Consider the following 27,272-nt stretch of genomic DNA (forward strand, 5'->3'; position numbering starts at 1 on the left):
TTTTTTTTTTAGTCTTAGAGTGTATTTTTGGTTATTTATTTATATAGGTCTTAATGGATAAACCTACTAATACCCACTAAAGCATATCTAAAATTTAAATAAACAACATAAAATATAAATTATATTTTATTAATTTGAAGTATTAAATCAAAATATATTAAATTAGTTTGAAGTGTTAAATTATATTTTATTAATTTGAAGTATTATATTAACTCTTATTAATTATTAAATTATACTCAATTAATTTGAAGTATTAAAATATATTTATATAATTGGAAGTATTAATTATATTGCAATTAATTAGTAAATTATAACAACCGAAACACTCCCCAAAACCTAAAAATGACCAAAATACCCCTAAAACAAAAAACGACCAAAATACCCCTCCATGCCTGAAAAAAAAAAAAACCAAAATACCCTCAATGACTATAATAAGACCAAAAATGCCTATTATTATTATTATTATTATTATTATTATTATTATTATTATTATTATTATAAGGACTATATATATTATTATAGGTAAAATACATTAGGTAAATGTATGTTGCCTTAGTGGTTAGCACGTGTGTTTTGAACTTCATGTCCTAGGTTTTAGCCTTCAAAATAGTTTTTTTTTCCTAGCCACCCCTTCCTCTCTCTCTCTCTCTCTTTCTCTCTTCACACACAGCCTCCATGACTCCCTTCCACTCACATTCTCGATTTTTCTTTGGGTTCAAATCGAAAAGTTTTTGAGTGTGTCATGAGGCTTTGTTTGAAGATCCCTAATTTTTTTTTTTTTTGGTTTCTGTAGGTTGTTGCTTTGTGATGGGTGGGAAGTCTGGGAGAGCTTAAAAAAGAGAATAGGGAGCTGTTTACTGTGAATGATCTATCTAGGAGTTTTGGTTGGGTAAGCTTTTCTAATCTTTGCATTCTAAGGTAGTTTTTATTTAATTTTATTTAAAATTTTTAAATTTTGGGTTTTCGAAGTGATGTTTTGCTATGTTTTTTGAGCTATGGGTTTTCGAAGTGATGTTTTGAACAGTTGAAATATATATCTCACAAACTAAGAATCTGTGGTTTTTGCTGTATTAAAAAAACGTTATTTTTTTCTATGAAGGACAATGAGGAAATGCTTCCAGTGTTGAGTATAATAATTATTTTGGTAAGGTCTTCTCCTGGCAGCTACTCACCACTTCCAGTTTCTTTTGTGGTCTATCCTCTAGCCAATTAAGATTTCATTTCTTTTGTCAAAACACGTGTCTTTTTGTGTCAGGGCCTATGAATGCAATTATTCTTTTTGTTAAAAATAAAAAAGGGGTGGAGCACTGTAACATGGTCTATATTGAGTCTGTGATAAACTGGAAATCAATATATTATTATTTAAGATTAGATATGATGTTTAATTCTTTAATGAAATTTGTTGCTTATGAAAAAAGGATATGGTCTTTAATTCTGAATATCTATTTTGTATAGTGTTCCCTTATGCTATATGTTATCAACTAGAGATATTTCTTAACTGATTTTAAATTGAATTTATGAGTACAATTCCTAAGACTTTGGATGCTGCATGTTCAAATTAAATATCTTTTATTGTAGCATTCTTTCATCATCTTTGTCATCAACATCATTGTTTTTCATTGTCTTTGGCATCATAACCTTGTATAGTGCATGATTAAATTTGAACTTAGTGGCCTTTTGCCTTATATTTTTGGATTCATGAAAATTGTCTATTGTATGCTTTTGAACTTATCATTTGTCTTCAAATGCTACATTTTAATAGGTTAAAGCTGTTGCAGGGGAAATGGGAATCAAATTTCTAGGAATTGGTTTCCAGCCTAAGTGGGGAATTAAAGACATACTTGTAATGCCCAAGGTATTTTTAGTCCTCTTTCCAACCATTTCATTTGGATTGAAAAGTACAGATTCAAGAATTTGTTAAAAAAAAAAAAAGCGCACTTGTTGAAAGTTGCCTATTGGATTGAATTAGTAGAAATAGAACTGTGATCTGTCTTTAGCATGTGGCTATAGTTTAAAGTTATTTGCAATGAAGAATAAGAATGATCATAAAACTTGGTCCATTTAATTTATTAATAGTGTTTTATATCTTCTTTTTTGGTTGGAGGAGAAAAAAAGGGGGGGGGGGGGTGTGAGTGTTAGCCATAGTATTCATATCGTGTGGTGTCAACCTTTTACTTTTTAAAAGCTTGTTTTTTGAACTAGCTGGAAAAATCCATCATTTCAATCGAAGCTTTGATATCTAGAGTTGCATTTTTATATACTGTATAGTTAAATATAAGGGGGAAAGAAAATTCAAGAAATGATCTTTTTATCTTCTATAGGTGAGATTAATGTTACCATGTTAGCAATCAGATCATTCTAAAACACACAATTGAAGACTGGCACGGTTCCATAAATTGAGATGAAAAGGAAATGTTCTAGTTAATTTATTTGGCTGGGTAAATACATAAGGGGATTTGAACCCACCTACTTGCCCACCATTCTACACTAATGGAGGGTGGATGCGCCACTTGGCCTAGAGGCTATTGGCCTCTAATTCAAACTCTTCCCCTCTTTTTTAATGAGAAATTGATGCATATTAATAATGATATTTTATAGGTTAATTTGGACTTCAGTTCTGAAGATGACATGATTAGGAAATTTCGTGCTGGTCTTGCTTTCCAGCCTGTGAGAAAAAAACTATTGTCCTTTGAGGGAAAGCCAAATGCTTATCTCAGCATGAGGAGGTTTCCAAGGGTTCTCTTATAGTTGATGCCTTTCATATCTACCATTTGCTTCCTCTAAGCTTTTGTATTAATTTGTTATTTTTTTAAAAATAAATCTTTTTTCTTATTTGAACAGCCAAATATGGACTGATACCGATAATAATCGCACTGGCATGCTTCCTTTTGTTTTTGATGACTCCTTTGGGTGAGTTTCCCCTCTCTTTTTTTCTCTAATTATATATTTACACACATAGACAAATACATATATTTATTTACTTTAGATTGGTAAATTGTGCATGCACCCAATGGAACCTAACCCTTAAGGGTGGTCTACTTTTCATTATTGGGAGTGTTGATTGTTTTGTGAATGTTGTAATATTATTGTTCAACTATGTGTGAATTTATTTTATCTCCTCTTAATTAGTAAATTCAAATATTCTGCTGTGGTGGGTTGTTGATTTGGAGCAAGCGGGTGGCTTGCATGGAGATATAAGACGGTGTATTTTATATTAGGAGTGTTGATTGTGTTGTTCCTATTGTGCTATAATTATTGGTAATGAACTTAGTCATTCTCACCGAAATTTCCTTAATAATTTCATCTTTTATGTGATCATCTGAGTTTACTTTTTATCTATTGCTGCTTGAGTAATGCTCATACATTGGTGTATTCAGTATTTGGCCCTAGGTTGACTTAAACTAATATCTTTTAGTTTTGTGAACACTAGGTTCCTAGGTGATTGGAGTGGTCTAGCATTTTTTAAGCTTTTTCAGCATCAGCTATGGAGTCACATTCAAGGCATTCTTGGTTATTACCCATGATAAAGTTCAGATTTTTTTATCATCGATAGGTATATGTATGGTTTGATTATGTTTATTTATCAAAATTCTTGTTCTTTTTTTGTAAATCCGATTTCACTAGCTTGGTGCTTCCTACCACGGTGCCCCCACCAATTAGGACATTATATTAAACTAAGAGACCGTAATGGTTAGTAATGGAGCGTTAAATCTTAACTAGCATGAACCATTACACTAAGATTGTTACTTTTATATATATATATAAAAGCAAGGGAACTAGTGATCATAGATTAGATTAAACCTAAAAACTAAGGTTTAATTTATATGCATAATTGACTACATATATGTATAAGTAAGTGAATGGCTAATTGTATTATGATTATATACTAAGTAAGTACAAAGCAATATATGTGGCTATTAGGTGGTTAAGTTATTAGATATATAGTTGTTGGTGTTTTAATTAACTACTTAAGGTGTAATTAACCATTGCTGTATTAAGTGTGAATTTAAATCTAAGCCAACCACCGCACACCCTTGGTGTAGTGGTCACTCCACAGGTATAAGTGCTTGTGGGGTGTGAGGGGCAAGGGCCGGGGTTTAAGTCTTCAAGAGAGAGCTTCACACACATATACAGTTAGATTAGGCTAGAGTAGAAATTCTATCTTGTATTAAAAAAAAAAAAATCTAAGCCAATCAAGGAGATCAAGGATTGATATGGTTTAATAAAGGAAATTGTGAACTTGTAAATGTGTGTATATATATATGTGTGTGTGTGTGTGTGTGTGTGTGTTCTTTTTATTTTTATCACTTTTCAGCTACTTAGGCACAAACTCAATTGATGTTGTTGGGTAGGAGAACAAGATTGAATCAACCTTTTTATATATTCAAATGGAGTATTGCCCTCAGTAAAGCATTTAATTTTATTTTCTATCCCAATTCTTTCCATAGAATCACACTTTCATGAAATATAGTCATTTAATTATTCTACTATTATTCAGTTGTCAATCATCACTATTGAAGTGCACAATTTATGTAAAATTTATCTTGAGTTTGTTTGGATGAGTTTAGTTTTACAAAACAAGTAGTGTAAAAGTATAAGTGTAACTAGGAAAAGTGATACTTTAAAAGCTGTACATAAGTTGGCTATGAAAATAGCATTACGGTTTGATTTTGCTATTGGTATTGTGTCTTCACTTTTTCTTCTTGATTTTGTTTCTTCTTGATTTTGTGCCACGAGTTTATGGTGAATTATACATGAAGTAGGCTATATCTTTTATACATTTCATAGGTGGACATGAAGTAGTATATTATTTTTATAATGAAGAGTGTTTCTTATTTATTAGCTGATTAAGATTGTTGTTGAGATGTATCTAGTAACATTCTGTTCATGTTTATTTTTCTTTGGTATTAGCATATTTGAAAGTTACTACCATTTTATCTTTTCGCTGTTGTTTTTTTGTATGTATCATGTAAAGTACTAGTTGAAAGTGTGATTGTCAACCTAATGTATTTTGTATTATTCGTTAAATGTATTGTCATAATCAGTGTTGTAGACTATGGACATTGAGCTTAGTTAAATCATTAGATGCAAGGAATTATTGCCTTATATTTTGCTTTGAAATTTGAGTGAAAATTAGGTGTAATGAAAGTATAATCTGATGTATCTAGTTGAAAGTATATTGGAATAGTAGTGAATTTAGCTCATTTTTGTGCCATTTTAGTGTAAATAGTTTGTTGGTATTGTGGTATTGTATTTGCTATTGTAAATAATTATAAGTAAATATATTTAGTTTGTTGGTTTAATGTGGTATTGTATTTGCTATTGGAAAATATGAATTGTGGTTCATTACAAGTGCTATAAAATATGTATTGGAAAATATATATTGTAGGTACATTTCAAGTGCTATAAAATTTTAATTTTTTTTTAAATTTTAAAAAAGGCCCTATTGCAACGCTTTAAAAACCGCTGGTATAGGGTATGGGTGTAGGCAAGGCTATTATGCCTTATACCGGCGGTTCTCAAAGCGCTAGTATAGGCCTTCTTTATTATATTCATTGAAGACCTATACTAGCGCTTTCGAGAACGCTGGAATAGGTACTACCTATGCCAGCGCTTTCAAAAGCCCTAGTATAGGTTGTATTCATATTTTTGTAAATACCCTATAGGGGTGGTTATAAAATCGCTGGTATAGATATACCTATACCGACGCTTATTAATAAAAAAAAGCGTTAGTATAGGCCTTGAAATTTGCCGGTATAGGCCTTCAAAGTTGTAGGTGAGGAGATTGTCCCGACACAAGTAAAAGCGTTGGAACAGGGTCTGAAAAGCGCCAAGATAGGTTCCGGCGCTTTTGAAAAGAGTTGGTACAGGTCCAACGACCCTATACCGACTGTCACTACGCGGCGGTTGCGAGCACCGGGAAAAAAAGCGCTAAGATAGGCATTTTTTGCCTATTTTGGCTCTTTTTGGGGCGCCCCATTTTTTTGTAGTATGTACTATAAGTTTTACTATATTAAATTTACAAACTGATGTGTTAGATATCAATCTTAAAGAGTCATTCAAATATTCATTTATTAAATAGTTAAAGTCCACAATTCATACTCATTTACACATTAGTTTTTAAGTTTTATGTAATAAAATTTGTAGTATCTTTTGCATTCCACTTTTTCTTAAATCATACTAGATGAAAATTAGAGTAATATTAAAATAAGTTATTAACATGATATTTGTTATTGAATAATTATCAAGATAGTTAAGCTTTCTATTCTTTTAGGGTAGCGGGTTTATTTGCATTCCAATGATTGATAATATAAGCTAATGACATATGAAAGTATTCAATTTAGATGACAATTATTATTAAAAAAAATATCAAGTTGACAAACATTTCCATTTTTTTAGGTATTATTTTTTTCTTTCTCACAAACTATAGGGTTGAAAGTTTATTTGCACAAATGAAAGGGCACATGTTGTACATTTTGGTGCTGACCTAAGGCCACCCTTCCCCTGTGGCGTAAAATATATTGCATGAAATGTGATTAAGATGTTGACATGTTGTACTGTTGTTGGCATGATTATGGAGTTTGATATAATGATTTGTTGCCAAATATTCAAAATAGGTAAAATATAAAATAAAATACATGAATGATAACTCGAATTGATTTCTTAATTTACATTTTAGATTTATGGAGATTCTAAAAAATATAAGCACAAATTAATGAAATTTATATATATAATAATAGGTGAAGCTGAGAGAAAAGCCAATTAGATTTCAAATTAGAATTCAATTAAAATCTAATTTTGCATCACGTGTCTCATCTAATCTAAGTTTTAAAATTTTTGTGTCGTGTAAGTTAATTCAATGTAAAAATTAGATTTTAATTAGAGTTTAATTTTGCGACATGTGTCCCATCTAATCTAAGTTTTTTATTTTTTGTACCAAATGAGTTAATTTGGTGTAAAAAACAAGGAGTCCAATATAAGTAAACTTTAAAAAAACATAATTTTTGAATGATTTTATATTTATGAGTCTTTTTTTTTAGAACTAAAAACAATTCAAGTTTATAAGTCATCTATATATATATATATATATATATTAATAAGTAAAGTTGAGAGAAAATCCAATTAAATTTTAAATTGGAATTTAATTACAGTCTAATTTTGCACCACGTGTCCTATCTAATCAAAATTTTTAAATTTTGAACCAAGTTAGCTAGTTCAGTGTAAAAATTGGATTTCAATTTGAGTTTGATTTTACGACACATGTTCCATCTAATTGAAATTTTTTGATTTTTGTGCTAAATGAGTTAATTTAGAGTAGAAAATGACGAGTCAAATATAAATAAATTATAAAAAACATAATTATATATCTAACACTATATATAAAATTAGAGGAAGAAAAAGTTTGAATAATTTTATATTTATGAGCCTTTTTTTTTATAACTAAAAACAATTCATTTGGCAGAAAAATTATATATATATATATATATATTAATAGATAAAATTTGGAGAAAATCCAATTAGATTCTACAATTGAAGTCCAATTTTGCACCATATGTCCTAAATTTGTAGTATCTTTAGAGAGAGTTTTATTTCTTAATTTTGGAATCAAATGTGGAACCATATCATAAATATCTATTCAAGTGAATTATTGTGTACAAAAATCAAAGAATCTAGAATTAATGAACATAAAAATATTTTTTTAAAAATGAATAATTTACATTTTCTACCTAATAACATTTTTACAAGACTTTTTAAAGAGTTAAAAAAAAAAAAAAGAATGATTATCAATAATATTTAAAATATATATGTAAGATTATTATATTATGCATCTTAATGTGTATCTTTTAAGTATATCAATGTATATGTATGGGATTACAAGCTAGTTTATATAAAACTCGAACAAGCAACCTTTCACCTCCCGCACTCCCCCTCATTTTCAGCTTATGAAGAGTCTTTCTTCTGACTATTACACAAGATAGTAATAGGATGATAACACATAATTAGATAAATTAAACTTATTTAATGTTTACAAAATAAGGGTGAATTCTATTTTGGTCCTTCAAAATTTAAAAGTTGGCTAAATTTCAATTTTTCTTCAAATTTCAAATTACTCTTTAAAGTTTTGTAAATTTAGTCACTTAATTTTTCAAAATAAGTCAATCTAATACCTTCATCTAAATATAAAAGTAAATGAGCCATTTAAAATTTTTTAAAAATGTTTTTCAATTAATACTTATTAAACAATAAAATCTATCAAATAGTGCCCCTCATAAATTTTTTATTGAATTTTTTCCTTTAAATATTTGAAATGTAACAATTAAGTCACTCCATCAATTTTTCCTTCCATTCTTTGCTTACCTACATTGGGGAAAATATCACATTGAAGTTACTACATTTTCTTTCTATTTTCCTTTTTGCAATTTTTTTTTATACAAATTAGAACTCTTTTAAATAAAAAATGAAGACAATTTCAATTTCCTCATTATGGTTTGGTCCTATCATAAGTTAGTACACACTTTCAATTGCTACATTTAACATTTTTTAGATTCCTTATTTCACAATGTTGAGAAAATCAAATTTCTGTGATGGCTTAGGCCCAAAGTTTTCCAACATTTGTAGCCCTATATCAATCATTGGGTGTATGTATTATTTTAAAAAACATCAGCTTGATATTATTAAAAAATATAAGATGACTAACCTTTCAATTTTTTTAGCTATTATTTTTTTTCTTTCTCTCAAAGTTTAGGATAGCAAGTTTATTTGCACAAGTGAATGGGCACATTTTGGTGTTAACCTATGACCACCCTTCCACATGAAAAAATTATTGCATGAAATGTTATTAAAATGTTGACATGCTGTATAGTTGTTGGCATGATAGTGAAATTTGAAATAGTGATTTGACAAATATTTAAAATGGGTAAAAAAAGAAGAAGAAGAAGAAGTAATATTGTTAACACGATTTCTTTGTGTTCTCAAAAAAAGAATTGATTCCTTTGCATTTTGTGCCACCTTTAGTCTTCTTGTTTTATCTCCTTTTCCTGATTAACGTAGTGATTTAACAGTATCAATCATCATTTTGCCTTCTACCAGATAGTAGTTTGTAAATGGATACACCAATTAACTGAGGGACAATTTGATATTAAGTTCTTTGACATTCCACCACAAATGGAGTTGGTTAAAATTACTAGCAAGTGATCATATCCGGGGAAGAGATCAATTCTAAGACTGCAAACTTATGCACCTGTTTAGTTCTACATTGAAATTTTGCTGACAAAAGTTGACTTGCATTTGTGAGAGGTATATAATTCAAGCAAGTTCTTTTGTTTTCCACAAGTGACACTTAGGTTGGAAGGTGCATTTGGGTTTGCCTTTTGCGAAATTATAAAGTAGGGCTCATGTTTACACCAAAAATAAAGTGGTACCCAGGTTTTCCAACATATGATGAATGTTTTGACAATAGAAAAGCTTATGCCATGAGAGAGATTACACGCTGATAACAAATAATCACTAATAATAATAAGCAACATTTAGATGATACAAGGGGGATATTTGCCAATAATTTACAAGACTTGGAAAACATATTTGATAGAGTTACATTATAAGGATTACATGTGTATACAAGAAATACACTTGATCAACCTACTTGATCCCACAAGTGGCTGTGTATATGTTACTTCTGAGCCTTTATAAGCAAATCCATCATTGATGCTGGAGGACTTTTAGCTAGTGTCATGATGAACTCTTTAGATCTTAGCCCAGCCTTGAATGTCGTTAATTGTACCTAGTCTTAAGCTTCGTCCACTTCCAGTACTTCTTTATTAAATCTCTTCATGTATGATCTCAAGGATTCTCCTTCTCCCTTCTAATCATCAATAAATGATCTGCTAGTCTTTTTTGACGTTGCCCCTCTACGTAATGACACACCAATAGGCTACTAAGCTGGTCAAAATCGTCAGTAGAAGATTGTGCCAACTTACTAAACCACACTATTTCATCTGGGGCTAGCTGCAGGCTCAAGGTCATCTTAAAGGTGGTGATGTGATCTAGTGGGTCCTTCAACCCATCATACGATTCCAGCTACGGAAGCCGGAATTTTGGTGGGAGGGGGTACTTGAGGCCTTTTTGCGTGAACAGAGAATCCATCCTTCTCACCATCTCGTCCAAAATCTTTGCCGTTTTCCCTTTCATTGCATTCTTGAGCTCGTCCATCTCTTTCCTCATGCACCTTAGGAGGTTGTTGCTTGCCTCGTCGAACTGCTCCGTCCTCCTCGAGCCGTCTCTCCCTTAACTTCCTTCTGGATCTTGCACTTCATCTTCATTCCTGTTGTTTTTGATTCTTCTTGGTGAGCGGTTTTCTTTTTGTTGCAACTGTTGCCTCATCTCCTGGTTTGGTTTCGTTAATTCTTCTACACTGGCCATGAGAGCTTGGACTTGTAGCACTAGGGCAGCTAATTCTAGTTGTGCACTGGATTCCATATGGATGACAACAAAGGCAGGGCAACGTTTCTGTCCTTAGGATTAGGAAGAAGAAAGTGCTTTCCACAGACGGCGCCAAACTAATGATGACAAAATCTTCAGTAGTTAAGATCGTCCAGATGGCTCCGATGTAACTTGCAAGATAGCAAGGAGATGTAACAAATAGTTCACCGTTGTGGTGCTAGCCGCTGAGCGTCCAATGACAAAGTTAGAATGAGAGAGAGAGACAATTAGGAAATTCTAGCTATTGGGAATATAATTCTGATCGTAATCTTTACCTTTGGTGGAGTGTGCCTTATATAGGCCCTTACTCTCCTAGTCGTTGGAACCGCCATTAATGGTGGTTTAATTCTCTTATCTGGTAATGCTTTCCATGACACTAAATGCAGGGATATGGAGGCCTCTCATTACTTAATGCATAGATATGGAGGCCTATGAACTGTTACCCTCTTTACTTCGTCCAATCGTAACGACTCGGTTTATAAAGGCTTCATTTATGGTTTGTTCCTCATCTATTGCTATGCTTGGATGAACAATATCTTCGAGCTCATCAATAATAATAATAATAATAATAATAATAATAATAATAATATCTTTATTTTATAGTGGAGTAAGGAACGAAGTACCCCCACATTTTTTTATTCGTGTAAAACAATTTTTGTTAGATCGAAAAAATTTATTGATTGGGAAAAAAAAATTAAAGTAAATATGAGAAACCCATAAGCAATTTCCGTGAAGCTAGGCCATGTCTCCACGCACCAATAATCCTATCATAATTAATTGAATTCGTTAAAAACCAGCGATTTTTAAAAAGCTATCCATCAGAACGCGTCTATCTGTCTGCAATTCTGGTCAACTTAATTTATTGACTTTGAAAACAATGCCATTTATCATGTTTCGTTTTTGGCTTGACTTATGCATGTGATATTTTCATGAACCAAATCAATTCATGTAAATTACATGGCAGGGCACTTGAAGTCTGCCGTGTAATTTACATGAATTGAAGTGTGCACTTCTGACTTCTGAGTTCTGAGTACATCGGTTTGTTTCCTAATTATAAAATCTTAATGAGTGGTTGAATTAAGGGGGTGTTTAGTCTAGATGAAAAGTAGAGTTTGCCTACAAGTTCTCAGCAACAAAACAGATATTTAAGGGGGTGTTATTTTTTTTTTTTAATTTTAATTTTTATGATTGTTTTTATAATCAAACTGCTTAAATTTCTGAAACAGTTTTTAATTCAATTGTGGGAGTTTTGCCTTTTATCCTTGTAGTTTTGCTAATTGGTTTTGGAGAGTCTTTTATGAAAATCAAGTACCTTTACTTGTGTTGGGATGTGCTTGAGTTTGTATGAAAAATTTATTCAATTGAGACTGAAAAATTGACCACTCATGTTTTTGTAATTAATTACTGTTTCATTTTGTAATTAGTTTGTTTGAAACATGGGCCACGATGATATCTCATGCATCTAGATTTACAAATGTATCCACAAATGTCAATACGGTTGGATGATAGGTTATGTATCACTTGTTCTAAATTTACATGATATGTTCTCCAACTAATAAACCTTATATAGTTCATGTTAGGCTGTTTATATTGAACACGGTTGCTTAACCAATTCTTAACCTTGAATGAAAATATTGCCTTTTGCACTTTTCAAACATTGAGAATTCTTGTGTTCATTTTATAATTAAAAAAATTAACTAAATTAATTATAATATTTCTATTAGAAAACTTGGAATAACTCTCTTTTTTTTTTTTGTTATTTTTTTTTTTGTTATTGATGTTGCAAAACTAAGGGGGTGTTTGGAAGAAGAGTTTGAGTTATGTTATTTGGGTGTTTTTTATATACGTGTGGGTGAAAAGTGTGTGAAAATATGTGTAATGTTGTTTAAAATGTGAAAAAATATGTTAAAACTAACCTACCAAACATCTCCTTAGTTTTGAAAGGCCAACCAATACACGCACTATTACTTTTAAGTAGGGGTGGCAAAATAAGCCCAAACCCATTTGCCCACCCAAACTCACACACACTAATTGAACCCAAACCCACCCAATTATTAGTTGGGTTAAATGGGTATCAACCCAATTAGACCCAGTAATTATTGGGTTTTAACTAAAAACCCATTGAGGCCCATTTAACCCAAAAACAATATACCCAAATTCAACCCAGCCTTTCCCATTAAAAAAGAAGAAGAAGCCCTCAAACGTTTTGTTTTAGGTTTTCATTTTCCTTTTGATTTTCTCGGCCTCCAAACACTTCTCTCTCGCTTGCTCTCTCTCTTTCTCTCTCTGAGAACAATGAGGCACAACCTAGCTTTATCATCCCTCCTTCTGAGGTAACAATATCATCACCATCAACCATCTCTCTCTCTCTCTCTCTCTCAAAATAAAAATATTTTGGTTCAGGTCCGAGCGAGAATCGATCTCTCTCTTTTCTCAACTTGTTCACTATGAAGAGCATTTCATTAATGGTGGATCTTACTCACTTAGTTGAATCATTCACTAAGCCGAAGCGAGTCCGAGATCGACAACAATGTTGGACGGACTTCTCGACCTAATCAATGTTTGACGAAGACTTGGATTGATGTGATACGGAGGAAGAGAAAGGCGACTGAAAAGTTTTTGAAGAAAGATGTGGCTGATTTTCTTGCGAATGGACTCGATATCAATGCTTATGGAAGAGTAATTACTCGCTTGTTCTTTTAGCTTTACGTTATGCTCATCTGATTTGATCTCAGAGTAGATTGAGTTTTTCTTTTTTGTTTGGTTGTTGAGAAAATTTTTGGAGAAAGAGTAATTCAAAATTTTGAATTTTGAGTTCATTATCAGAGATATAGAAAATTAAAAATTAAAAATTAAAAATTTCATGGTCTTTGATTTAATTGTGCTCATTAATTAGCATAATCTTTGTTTGGCTGTTGAGAAAAAAGAGTGGAAATTCGACTATGAAATTCCAGCTTTCATTTTTAGCTTCAAAATAGTTATTTTCACTTTAATGACATTTTGGTAATTTTAATAATTGGGTAATTGGGTGAGTTGAGTTTACCCATAATAATTGGGTTGGGTTGGATTTGGGTTAGAAATAATTAGTTAAATAGGTTTTAATGGGCAAATGAATTTTAAAAACCCAACCTAATAATGCCCACCCCAAACCCACCCAAGCTCACCCATTTGACAATCTCCTTCTAAGTTTAGCGTACCCATAGCAACTAGAAGGATGTTTTTTCTTCTCCACGGCCACGGGTCCCCACCAATGTAACATCGTTTTGCTATATATTGCTTGACGTAGAACTTAGGAAAAGAAGTAAAGATTAAAGAACCTTAAAAGCATGGAATTTCTTGCCAAACTCTATCATGTTAAGATGTTCTCTTTACCACTGCACACTCTTAATGCGATGGTCACTCTACAAGTATAAATGTCTGTGGGGTGTGGGGGCAAGGATCGGGGTTCAAGTTTCTAGAAAGAAATTTTATACACATATACACTTAGATTAAGTTAGGGTAGAAATTTTATTTAAAAAAAAGAAAAAAGAAAAAAGAAAAAAGAAGAAGAAGAAGAAGAAGATGTTCTGTTTACTTTTTGCCTTGTATCAAATAAAAACATTAAAAAAAAGTCAGCAAAGGCAACAAGTCTTGACTTGGCTATATATATGTTCAAACTTTTACTTTTTGCCTTGTATCAAATAAAAACATTAAAAAAGAGTCAGCAAAGGCAGCAAGTCTTGACTTTTGCCTTGTATCAAATAAAAACATTAAAAAAGAGTCAGCAAAGGCAGCAAGTCTTGACTTGGCTATATCTATGTTCAAACTTTTACTTTTTGCCTTGTATCAAATAAAAACATTAAAAAAGAGTCAGCAAAGGCAGCAAGTCTTGACTTGGCTATATCTATGTTCAAACTAAGCAACAACAATAGCCCATTTCCAAATTTTATCACCACTGAAGACCACCGTAAACTCACCAAATAATAGCCCAACCGAATCGCAAAACAGAGCTTCTTTGATCTTTACAGAAATACCATGTCCACCACCAAGACCGATCTCCACATCGTTGCTTATCCTTTCCCATCCGCAGGCCACATCATCCCCCTCCTAGATCTCACCCACCTGTTACTCACCCGCGGCCTAAACGTTACCGTTTTGGTCACCCCCAGCAACGTCCACTTACTTGAACCATACCTCTCCGCCCACCCATCTTCTCTCAAACACTTGGTTCTCCCAGCCCTAGTCCCAGCTAGCACACCTACTCCTCCACATAAGAGACTCCTCGCTGTCGTGCGCGCCTTGCGTGACCTTCACTATCCTTTCCTCCTCCAATGGTTCCAGTCTCACCCTTCGCCACCTGTGGCTATTATATCTGATATTTTCCTCGGCTGGACCCACCACCTTGCCTGTGAGCTTAAAGTGCCACGTCTCTGCTTCTCACCCTCCGGTGCTTTTGGGATGTCAGTAGCTTTTTCCATGATCCGTGACCCACCCAAAAACAATGATCCCGGTGAGGATATCAATGTCCTAATTTCATTACCTAAGGTCCCGAATTCCCCGACGTACCCTTGGTGGCAGATCTCTCCACATAATAGAAACGATCTTGAAGCTGACCCAAATTGGGAATTTCACAGAAACAGCATGCTGGCTAATTTCGAGAGTTGGGGAATTGTGTTTAACTCGTTCGCCCGTTTGGAGAGTGTGTACTTTGACCATTTGAAGAGAGAGATTGGGCACAATCGAGTGTGGGCGGTAGGACCTGTATTGCCACTAGAAGGTGATTTGATTGGATCGGCTACTAGAGGTGGGGCCAGCTCTGTGCCATGTCACGAGCTTATGACGTGGCTGGATGCTCGTCTTGACAACTCTGTTGTTTACGTGTGCTTTGGAAGTCTTGCTGTGTTGACAAGTAAGCAATTAAATGTTCTTGCAACAGCGTTGGAGTGTAGTGGGGTCCATTTTATTTTGTGTGCAAGGGTGCCTGATGATCAAGGTTCGATTCTCGATGGGTTTAGAGATCGTGTGGGCGATAGGGGATTAGTGATCAAGGGAGGGTGGGCCCCACAGGTGGCTATACTAAGGCATCGAGCTGTAGGTTCATTCTTGACTCATTGTGGGTGGAACTCGGTGTTGGAAGGACTTATCTCGGGAGTTGTGATGTTGACATGGCCAATGGGTACAGAGCAGTTTACTAATGCCTTGTTGTTGGTCGACCAATTAGGCGTGGCAATTAGAGCTGGCGAGGGCAATGAAAATATTCCTGACTCTAATGAGTTGGCTCGATTATTGGTAGTTTCACTTGACAAAATTAAGCCCCAGAATGTTCGAGCCAAAGAGTTGAGTGATGCGGCCTTGAGCGCGGTCAAGGGAGGAAGCTCCGACAAAGATTTGGATGAATTGATCAAACAATTAGCTGACATCAAAAAATTGGAGTGAATCTAAATTATGTAATCATAGTAGCATTTTTTATGGTTTTACTCACTCACACATATCTATTCAGGATTTTTGCCTTTGGTTGCATTAATGATTGAGATCATTGATCACATAAATGATGAAATATTAGTGATTGATTCGAATCTTATCATTTTCGCGCTAAAACTTTTTTACAAAATAATGAGTACTCACTTCATATGCTTTATTTTCTAGTATAATGTTTTACGTCTTGTTTAATTCTTGTTATGACACATGGCTAGTATTGAAGAGAAGAAGATAGGGAAGCATAATTTTGTTGGAGTGAGCTCAAGATTTGAGCTCTCCTCTGTTTTCCTCTTTCGTTTAATAAAGTCTTTATTCAGATTATATATATATATATATATATATATATATATATATATATATATATATATATATATATATATATATGCACTCAATTATTAGACCCATCAAAGTTGGCTAATTGGTAGTTGAAACAAATTTAGATTTGTACTCCTTGATATGTGCGGCAAAGAAGTTAACCTGTCCCATCTTTTAGAGAAGTTTCATGTTCTTATATTTTGAGTTCTTGTAATTGAGCTATCTAGGGCTTAAGCTAGGTGAGAAAGAAGCTATTTGGTTGGAAGGTTACCCTCATTTTTCTTTCTCATGGTAGAAATTGAGATTTCTTGAAATAAATTTTTTTTCCATCATTTCCTAAAAAAGGAGGACAGTAGATACCTCATTTTGTACCCGGTTAATAAAATTTAGTCCCCAGTCCCAATGATAAGCTTGATATGTCTACAAAAGGTAATTGAAGTTATTTCGATAGCTTGGAAGTAATCACAACTCAATAGTGTTTAAATTGCTTTGAAAATAATGCTGAAAAATGACCTTTGCTCATTGTTTTCACCATAACTTTTGATCCACAAAGCATTTTTGAGTGAGATTTATTTCATTGGAAATCAGATATCCTAGACTTCAATTTGAACACAAATTTTGCCTAATTTGGAATTAAATTGAGTGAGTTATGACTGTTTGAAGTCAGGTTATCAAATCTATCAGAATTAGGGTTTCTAGGATGCATGTGTACACATGAAACTTCATGCGTACCATGCCCAAACTTGCGTACACAGATATCATTCCAAAACCTTAGAACTCCAGTTTTTAGGGCCCTCTTTGATGGGGCCCGGCCCCTAGACCATTTGGAACGTCCCAAACCCTAAAAATAAGTCTGAAAATGCTAGTTTAAACTTATAAATACATCCTTATGCCTCCAAACTAAAACCCTAACTAGAGAGAGTTTATTTTTGCCTCCATCTTCTCTAAAAACCCTATTTCATCTTATCCAAAATCATACGCAGACCTAAACATTTTTTAATCATCGAAAAACCTCTCTTTAGTTAGTTTTAAGGCAGAAAGTTGTTCTCAATTGGATTTCTCAAAACCTTTTCAAAACTAATCTTTTTATTTTGAGTTGTGATTACCTATAAACTATTGAATCGTTTGATTTCCTTGATATCTCTTTGAATCTTGTTGTGTAGGCACTGAGGGGCCGGTTAAAATATCAATCAAGTTGTGTTCCATAAGCAAGGTGAGTCTCTCTTTATAGCTTTTTCCTTGATTTGGATTATTTTTGTGTTCTTGTTGTTCTTAATTTTATTTATGTGTTACATTTTCTTATAAATATGATTTGATTTATTTGTGTTCGATTTGTTGTGTCTCATCATGTTTTGATTAATGAGTTGAATGATTGGATATATAGATGAACATGTCTTGATGTGTTGCTCTTGTTTGGTTTTAGATCCAATACATGTTTAGGAATAGTTTTTGGTTTTCTTTATCTTTGGTATCTTTGTTGTTAGTTTAGGTTGTTTGGTTATATATTAGAAGCATGCTAGGTTTGGTTTGATTATTATTTTGTTGCTTGCTTTAAAACTATGTTTCGAGGTGTGTATGCGTGCACATACTTATGTATGCATACGCATACTCGTGCATAGAAATGCAAATTCAGGGTTCTTGCAATTTTTGATTGTTTTACTTAGTTTTAATCCTCTATTTATGTCTTTTTGAGTCTAGTTTTCACATGTCTTGGTCTAGGGTTAGTAGAAGAACATATGTCACCTGCTTGGATTGATAGATTGATAATTAGGATTTATATCTTGGATAAATCACATGAACATGCATATGAACATGAACATGCATTGATGCATAGGTGTTGTGGTGTTACGAGGTAAAGGAGGTAAGTCATGCATAATTACATGAACATGCATTTAATTGGGATGATGAGCTTGATATGGTTTATGAACATGATGAATATGCTTGATTAATACCATGATGCTATACTTGGATTTTGGGATATGCTTAATGTTAATGTCTTGTTGATGCTATTATATTGTGTTAGGACATATGTGGTACATGTTTAGAACATATGTCATTTAGAAGCTAATCCTTTGACAAAACATACTTTACTTGTAATTGGGTAGATCTAGGATGTGTTTAATACTTCAAGGAACAAAAGTTAAAGTTCAATTATTGAAGCCATGCAAATCTGTACAAGAATCAAGTGAAGAAGTTCTGTTCTTTAAAGCTCGATAGATATCTCGACAGATGTATCTATCGATATTTAAAATGTGAATCTTGACAGATAAGCTCGACAGCTGTATCTATTGAGAATTATGAAAATCAGTTTTTCATAATTGTTTTTCATGTATATCCAAGCTATGTGTTTAGGTTTTCTTTTCTCACAACCCTAGACATATATAAGGATTATTTTTAGGGCCGTCATAAGGGAGTTGCACTTGTTGTTGCAAGCATATTGTGACTGAAGACAATTTGCCCTAGTTCATCTGTCTCTTGAAGAAGGTGATGCGTTTGTATGCCGTAGAGTTTTGTGACCAAGGAGCTTCTTAATCTTCATCGTCTAGATGAATTGAAGAACTTTGCAGCCAACATCTTTCTCAAGTTGGCATGTTAGTCACGTATTTGGATCCATGCATCATTGGTTAGTCACGTACTGGGATTCATGCATTGAAAGGAGAGATTGTTACTAAATTACAAGTCCAATTGTGTATTGGCGTAAGAGTTCAACTGTAGGTTGGTATAAGGTACTGAGATTCCTTTACTTGTAATTGCTTGTTTTGATAATAGTCGATTCTTGGGAGTGGTGACCTTAAATTCACCCGATTGGGTTTTTGCCTTGGAGGTTTTCCTCATTTGTAAACAAATAACCGTGTCAAATTTATTTTTCCGCTACATTTAACTTAGTTGGTGATTTGTTTGTGCTACCACACATATTGCATGTTAATTGACCTAATTAATTAATTTGGCTAATTAATTGATTAATTTACCATAAGGGGTCAATACATTCCTGACCTATCAAGTGGTATCAGAGGAGGCACACTTTGATTATGGTTAATTTTTATTGTGTGATCCATTGACCCCTGTTCGTTATGGATAGAGGACAATCTTTAATTATACCTCTTTTATTTGATGGCACTAACTATGCGTACTGGAAAGTACGCACGAGAGTTTTCTTGCAGTCATTAGATAAAAAGCTATGGAGATAGGCTGGACCAAGCCAAAAGAAGAGTCGGTTGATTGGGATGATGCTAAGATTAAAGCGGCTAACTTTAATAGCAAAGCATTGAATACCTTATTCAGTGCAGTCATGAATGAGGAGTTCAAGAAGATATCCTTCATTGAAACAGGAAAGGAAGTATGGACCATCCTCCAGACAGCCTATGAAGGAACTAAGGTTGTCAAGGATTCAAAATTTCAACGGCTTACTACAAGCTTTGAAGAAATTAAGATGGATGAGGATGAGTCGTTTGATGAGTTTTATGCCAAACTTAAGGACATAGTGAATTCTAACTTTAATCTTGGGGAAACCATTCTCGAACCCAAGATTGTTAGAAATGTGCTCAGATCTCTACTTGAGAGATTCTATGCCAAGATTACTGCCATTGAGGAATCAAATGACATTGATCAAATTCCTTTGATAGAGTTGGTTGGCAATTTGTAGACCTATGAATTAGGTTTGACTAGGATTAGGAAATTGAGCAAAGGTAAGAGCATGACATTGAAGGCCAAAAGTAGTGACACTGATGAGTCTTCGGACAGTGAAGATTCTAAAATGAAATCCTACATTACAAGGTAGTTCAAAAAGTTCATGAAGAATGCCAATGCGAAAGGATATGACAAGGATCGAAAGCAATCCAGTTCTTCACAATTCAAGAGCCAAGATAAAAGGGAAGAAGGATGCTAGGGATGGCGGTCAGTATATTATTCCCTCCGGACTAAAATGCTTCGAATGTCAAGGTTTTGGACACATGAAACATAAAAGGCCAACTTATCTCAAGACTATTAGGAAAAGTAAGGCCCTTGCTGCTACCTTGAGTGACACCGAGCTTGAGGATGATTCGGATAATGAGGATGATGGAATCTTGATTGCCTTCACTACCACTGTAAATCCTACTGAGGGGATTGTTGAAGAAGTGGATGAAGAAGAGGACTTGGTGGAGTCTAAGTTTAAGAAGATGGATGAACAGGATGACATCCATATAGCCTATGCAAAATTATACAAGGTCTTTGAAAAGCATGAGAAATTAGATAGGCTGGCCACCAAGAAGCTCAGTAATGTGGAGCTTGAATGAGAAGAAATCTCCACAAAGTTTGATAAAGCTAATCAGACCATTGGAGCATTGTGGATTGAGAACAATTTCTTGGCTGAGAAAATCAAGAAGCTTGAAGTGGAGCTGTTTCAAGTCAGAGCTCAATTGGAGAGGACTTCAAGTGTAAAGCTTGATGAGATGCTTAGCTTTTAGAAATCTATTTTTGATCAAACCGGTTTGGAGAATGATTTCTCTTCCTCTAATATTACTTCTTCTAGTACTACTGTGTTTGTTCCACTTGCTAATAATGTTGAATCTGAGAATAATGATGTGAAAACTGTTTTAGCTATTGAGAACATAGACAAGGGTAAATCTATCTTAGGAGCACCCCCTAAACTTGATAAGAAAGAGACTAAAAACCCTAGGGCTAAGAAGAGCAATAACCAAAAGTCTAAACAGAAGAAGTAGCATCTCTGTCATCATTGTGGAGCTACAGGACATACTTGACCTAATTGCTATAAGTGGTTAGCCACTCAATAGAGTAACAATATGATCTCATATGGAAATCAAAATCAATTTCCATCTTCTTTTGCTCCTCTTGAAGATTTTCTCAAAGCCCTCATGTTTCTTTCAAACTTGAACGGTTTCAATTCTTCCCCTTTACCACTGGGTCAAGGTTTCACCAAACAGAAAGGTTCTTCCAAGGTGTGGAAGGAAAAATGCTCTAAGTGATCTAGTCACTTTTTCTCTTTCCTTCTAATTTTTGTTTGCATTACTTGTGTGTTTTGCTTTCTTGTTTTTAAGTCAGTCTAGTTTTTATGCTATGCTTTGTTTAACATGTTTTTGTTTATTTGTGTACATTGGTTCTTGTGTACCTTGGATGACCATTGAAACAAAGTTTTCTAAACTATGTATCCTTTGTAGCTTAGATGAGCATCTCTATGCACAATTAAGCAAGTGAAATTTGTGGCTCGTGTTTGTGATGAGTAAGATTAAGTAATTTCTTCTACTTGACACTCATATCACTGTTTTTGATGGGAATGACTAGAAAATCCTAAGAGAAAGACATAAATAACTATCTTACTACTGTTGTCTGCTAATCATGAAATGACATCTGTATGCTTCGGAATAACAGAAGTGCAATGTCCAAAGCTTAACATAATTGAGTATTTCTTTTCTCTCTCTTATATGCTTATGCATGATATGCTTAAAAGAAAAATATACAAAGAAAAATAAAAAAGAATCAAAATGCTTTATATATGATTGCAAGCGTGTCTTCTAGGAGATGTGGGAGTTATAAGAGAAAGACATAAATAACCATCTTACTACTGTTGCCTGCCAATCATGAAATGACATCTGTATGCTCTGGAATAGCAAAAGTGCAATCTCCAAAGCTTAACATAATTGAGTATTTCTTTTCTCTCTCTTATATGCTTATGCATGATATGCTTAAAAGAAAAATAAAAAATAATCAAAATGCTTTATATATGATTGCAAGTGTGTCTTCTAGGAGATGTGAGAATTATAAGATGTACCTCAAAGATGATAGTCCCCATCAAGCAGTTATGATTGTGTGTGAGTTAAATTGATTTTCTCATATCTCAAATTGTCATAACATGTAGACACTTATGCAATCTTGTAATGTTTTCACACACAACACGCTAAATTCCTTGCTACTTTTAATACATGTGGAGGTATAATGTGATTTGACTATCACAAGGAATACATGTGTTAATGTATACTCACTAAACTATCTTGACTTGTTTTTGAAATATAAATTGGTTAGACTTGTTTAGTGTGTGTGTGTGTGTTTTGGATCTAAGTGTTTGAATTTTTTTTCATTGAGAGATGTTTTTGAGAGTTTAAAATGTTATTTGGATCTTTGTTTGAGTAACTTGCTTGATTACATTCATTTCTATGATTTTCTCTTCTTTGAAAAACTGTTTTTGCACATATCGACAGCTCTCGACTGCTAGCTATCCATTGAGATCTTTTATCTTCCTTTCTCGACAGAAGTTAACGCAATCTTGATCCATCGAAGTTTTCTAGAATTTTTCTAGATAGTTTCTTGACAGATTCTCGATTCATCGAGAAACTTTCTGTCTGCTCGATAGCTGTTCGATCCATCGAGCTTTCTTTGCCGTTGATAGCTCTCAATAACACTTCGACAGCTAAATCTGTTGAGAATTAGTGCTCAACAGATTCTCGATAGCTTTTCATCCATTGAGCTTCATTTTTCTAAATATAGTTTTTGCACGATTGTTTTCTCATTTCTCTTCGATTTCTTTCGATAGAAACACTTTTTCTCTCTCCCAAACACTTCTAACTCAACCTCTTCACCTTTCCCACTTGTTTTTCGGCCCAAAGCTTGTTTTCTTCCTTTGGTATGGTATCTTTTCTCTCTTTTTATCATGCATTTCATTCATTTAGACCTAGGTTTTTAGGGTTTTTGAACATTTTTGGGGTTTTTCAAAATTGATGAGGTTTTTGTGAAATTTTTGGGTTGGGATGTTTAAATAATCCTATATGCTTATGCATTTCATCACATTTTCATTTTCACCATGTTTCATGCATTTAGATGTGTGTTATATATGTTGAAATTTGATAGGTTTGGAATGGGCTGAGCCTATGATATTTATTTTGTTGCATGTCACATGCTCATGCATTTTTATTGGATACATACCTCTCTTTTCTTTTTTTTGATATTTGTTATTGATTGGTACTCTTCTGCATGTCTCTCTCTCTCTCTCTTTCTCTCTGTTAGTTTGCGCGTGGCACCCAAGCGTAAGTCTACTTCGTCCCGGAACTCTCTTCATTGCGGGACATCTTCTTCCTCTGATTCTACTCCTCTTCACCTTTGGTTTCATGATGAGAAGGCTCGTCAAGACAGCTCGGAGAACTTTTCTAGACATGGCATTCATTCAAAACACCAGGTCGTCCTTTCGAATTTTTCTGATACTGACTTACCCACTGTCATTCACAATAGGGGTAGGGATTCCGTTTATGATATCCCGGTTAGTTGTCCCTCTGGGATCATATAGGAGTTTCACTCGAATATGTATGGATTTGATTCTTTCATACCTTGCTTCCTCACTTCTGTTTGAGGTATACGTATATGAGTCACTCTGGAGCTTATCTCCGATGTGCTACATGTCTCGAGGGTATCACATCCTAATTACCCCGGCTGTCCTCATTTGTGGACTGTGTCCAAAGTCGAACTCATGTCTCTCTTCTGTGAGAGACCTTCATCTTGGGGTGATCGTCAAAACAACCCTTGCTCGGGCTTTGCAAAAGGTCTGAGGTTCCTAAATATGGTGATGACATTTGTTTTGCATCCCTTGTCTTACTATAATTCGATTACTGACCCTCATGCTTGATTTTTATTATCCCTCCTTAAGGGGCTTACCATAAACTTTCCCTCTCATTTCATACTCTCCCTTATAGATGTCTATAAGGATATGATGACTCATGATAAGCTTATTTTCCCTTCTGTTATCACAAGGATCATTCGCCATGCATTTGTCTCCTATCTAGAGTTTGCTCACTTCTCTATCATGGGTGCCGTCAGCGGCGCGTCTGTTAGACGGAGTGAGGCCTAACTTTGATCGAAGCGGCAACGGACCAAGATGACGACTCCTCCAACCTCTTCCGCTCCATCTACCTCCTCTCCTTCTTCTTCTGCGAGTGGAGTGGCCCTTGAGGCGGTCATGGCGCAGCTTCAGTGCATGGATGCTCGCCTTGAAACTCTCAGTGATGAGTTGTGTTAGGTGAACACCCGTGTCGGTCATATTGCATGATGATAGGCTCGCCTTGGTGGTTTCATAGAGTCTCATTCTCCTTCTCTTGAGGCATCTGAGGATGATGACTCTGTTGGTGACTTTGATGGTGATGATGCTGGTGAGGATGAGGATACAAGCTCTTCCGGTGATGAGGAGATGACTGCTTGAATGACTTACCCTTTATCATTCGTGACAAAAAGGGAGAGTAGTTTTAGGTATGAGAGTAGTCATATACTTAGGGGGAGAGTTAGTATAGGGTTTTTTGTGTGTGTGTGTGTGTGTGTAGGAGGAGTGTTTAATTTTTATGAGGGATGTAGTGAGGCCTTTTTGTATCTTTTCTTTTCTTTCTCTTTTATATACATTGTTTTTGTACATCGGTCTTGTGACCACTTAGTGATAGCAAACCTTGTATTTATTTGATATATATATATATATATATATATATATATATATATATATATATATATATATTTGATGAGATTGTTATTACATTATTTCACCTATCTCTTCATGTATTGTTTCTTTTCTCTCTTTATGCACATGCTTATTATTTAATGTATGCAATCTTTTATTTCTGTTTCATACTAAGATGCCGTGATGAGTTTTGTTTAAAGTGTTTAAAAAATATAGGTTATCAAAGTCTCTCATGTCATGAACTCTCTTCTTGCAAATTTTTCAAGAGTTTGTGTTATGATAGTTTTTATTGTATTCAACAAGTGAGTTTGAGTTGAGTGATTTATGACTTCTCTCATATGTTCATTTATTTTTTGTGGTTTTGTTAGGATTGCTAAAGGGGGAGATTGTTAGGACATATGTGGAACATGTTTAGAACATATGTCATTTAGAATTGGCTAATCCTTTGACAAAATGTACTTTACTTGTAATTGGGTAGATCTAGGATGTGTTTAATACTTTAAGGAAAAAAATTCAAGTTCAAGTATTGAAGCCATGTAAATCTATCCAAGAATCAAGTGAAGAAGTGTCGTTCTTTAAAGCTTGACAGATATCTTGACAGATGTATCTATCGAGATTTAAAATGTGAATCTCGACAGATAAGCGTGATAGCTGTATCTATCGAGAATTACGAAAATCAATTTTTCAAAACTATTTTTCACGCATATCCAAGCTATGTGTTTAGGTTTTCTTTTCTCACAACCCTAGACATATATAAGGATTATTTTTAGGGCCGTCGTAAAGGAGTTGCATTTGTTGTTGCACTTGTTGTTGCAAGCATATTGTGACTGAAGACAATTTGCCCTAGTTCTTCTTTCTCTTGAAGAAGCAGCTGTATTTGTACGTTGTAGGGCTTTGTGACCAATGAGCTTCTTGATGTTCATCGTCTGGATGAACTGAAGAACTTAGCAACCAACATCTTTTTTAAGTTGGTCTGTTAGTCACATACTTAGATCCGTGCATCATTAGTTAGTCATGTACTGGAATTCGTGCATTGAAAGGAGAGATTGTCACTACATTACAAGTCCAATTGTGTATTGGGGTAAGGATTCAACTGTAGGTTGGTATAAGGTACTGAGATTCCTTTACTTGTAATTGCTTCTTTTGATAATAGTGGATTCTCGGGAGTGGTGATCTTAAATTCACCTGGAGGGGTTTTTGTTTTGGAGTTTTTCCCTATTCGTAAACAAATCACCATGTCAAATTTATTTTTCTGCAACATTTAACTTAGTTGGTGATTTTCTTGTGTTACCACGCGTATTGCATGTTAATTGACCTAGTCAATTAACTTGGCTAATTAATTGGTTAATATACCATAAAGGGTCAATACATTTTTGGCCTATCATATTGTAATATGCTTGCTACTTTGGATGAGATGAGATAGATGTATATTAGGATGTATGTATGCCATGATAGATGTATGTTAGGGTTTGAGATGAATATGCCATGTCTTGTGTGTGAGTATAGAATAGTTGATTATGCCTTTGATATGGTTAAGACGTAAGACACAATGAGTGGAAGCTGACCTTAAGGTTGGGTGTTCTTGGGTGCCTAACACCTTCCCGAGTCGTACCTAAACTCCGAACCCATACTTTGGTAGTAAGATCAAAGGTCCTTCTTCGAAATGACGCTATAATCATGGTTCCTAGGCCATTGTAAAACTAGGTGGTGGCTCCTCGTTGTGTCCACAAAGACAAAAAAAAAAAAAAAATAGTGTCATAAACCTAGTCCAAAAGGTTTATGCCTACTTATATCTAACATTACTTTTTGCACATCCTTTCATGTGTTGCGGCAAATGAAGATTTTTCGTTTATATAGATATATTATATATCTTGTGTCTTTCGTGAGAGAATCCTTGTATTGCTGTTATAATTTCCTATTTTATAATGAAGTTTCCTGCTTGTTGTGGCTATTGGACATAGACATTTGTTGAAATACGTAAATTTTTATGCTCTTTGTGTGTGTGTGTGTGTGTGTATTCATTAATTCTATCTTTATTATTTTTTTTTAAAAAATTTTGTGAGTCCTATTTTGACAATAAATGGTACCAAATCAAGGTTAGGATTCAAATTTCTTAGTTATGATAAAGATGATAAGAAGTTTTGTAGTAACGCATTTTTTTTTTCTTTTTGGTAAAAATGCAGATGAAGGATTTCTTAATCCAACTAGGAGTTTAGAAGCCTTACCTGGGAAGACAAAGAAGTTTGAAAAGATGAGCAATGAAGTCTACAAAGAAATGGATGAGAAAGTAGTCAATTCAATTCATTTGAATGTCTCCGAATAAGAAAGAATTTGATGAACAAGTTGTGCATGAAGAAGCAATTTTATTACTTGAAACAAAAAATAAATTTAAAAACTACCAAAAGAAAGAAGAAGAAAACAATGTGCTTTTAAACTACTCTTAAAGTTCAAATATAATGACAATTTAGCAAAAGTAACCAATAATTAAACAGGCAAAACTCTCATCTTGATCTCCTAGTGAACATTACAAAATTCATATACACCCACATTTGTAACAATGGTGAGTATAAAAAAATCATTATTAAAATGGGCTTAA

At 33.9% G+C, this 27,272-nt stretch overlaps 2 protein-coding genes across 13 annotated transcripts; both read left to right on the forward strand.

Annotated features, from left to right (window-relative positions):
• The first annotated feature begins 580 nt into the window (after window positions 1–580).
• Window positions 581–27,165, forward strand: LOC142631141 (glutamate--cysteine ligase, chloroplastic-like). Of its 12 annotated transcripts, XM_075805234.1 has the most exons (7): window positions 587–889; window positions 1,100–1,144; window positions 1,763–1,855; window positions 2,599–2,726; window positions 2,842–2,910; window positions 17,415–17,464; window positions 26,860–26,959. In XM_075805234.1, exons 2-6 carry the CDS (start codon window positions 1,112–1,114, stop codon window positions 17,419–17,421), a joined length of 330 nt encoding a protein of 109 aa, XP_075661349.1. In that variant the 5' UTR covers window positions 587–889; window positions 1,100–1,111; the 3' UTR covers window positions 17,422–17,464; window positions 26,860–26,959. The 12 variants fall into 12 exon arrangements, 6 of the variants coding, with proteins under 6 accessions (XP_075661348.1, XP_075661346.1, XP_075661347.1 ...); XM_075805233.1 differs by lacking the exons at window positions 17,415–17,464; window positions 26,860–26,959 and adding an exon at window positions 3,416–5,303 and having other exon boundaries at window positions 581–889; window positions 1,770–1,855; XM_075805231.1 differs by lacking the exons at window positions 17,415–17,464; window positions 26,860–26,959 and adding an exon at window positions 3,416–5,303 and having other exon boundaries at window positions 584–889; window positions 1,779–1,855.
• LOC142631140 (flavonol 3-O-glucosyltransferase UGT89B1-like) lies at window positions 14,362–16,037 on the forward strand. The gene has a single exon (XM_075805227.1). The coding sequence runs from the start codon at window positions 14,494–14,496 to the stop codon at window positions 15,892–15,894; it is 1,401 nt and encodes a 466-aa protein (XP_075661342.1). The 5' UTR covers window positions 14,362–14,493; the 3' UTR covers window positions 15,895–16,037.
• Window positions 27,166–27,272: the final 107 nt, after the last annotated feature.

The sequence above is a fragment of the Castanea sativa genome, chromosome 4 (genome assembly GCF_040712315.1).
Source record: "Castanea sativa cultivar Marrone di Chiusa Pesio chromosome 4, ASM4071231v1".
In the NCBI taxonomy this organism is placed as follows: domain Eukaryota; kingdom Viridiplantae; phylum Streptophyta; class Magnoliopsida; order Fagales; family Fagaceae; genus Castanea; species Castanea sativa.

What these genes read in the sequence shown, in the direction of transcription:
- LOC142631140 (XM_075805227.1), top strand. Translation starts at nt 14,494, where the DNA reads ATGTCCACCACCAAGACCGATCTCCACATCGTTGCTTATCCTTTCCCA.
- LOC142631141 (XM_075805229.1), top strand. Translation starts at nt 1,112, where the DNA reads ATGCTTCCAGTGTTGAGTATAATAATTATTTTG. An exon ending in ACATACTTGTAATGCCCAAG is followed by an intron (nt 1,856 to 2,598) that starts GTATTTTTAGTC and finishes GATATTTTATAG; the next exon opens with GTTAATTTGGACTTCAGTTC. An exon ending in GTTTTTGATGACTCCTTTGG is followed by an intron (nt 2,911 to 3,415) that starts GTGAGTTTCCCC and finishes AATATCTTTTAG; the next exon opens with TTTTGTGAACACTAGGTTCC.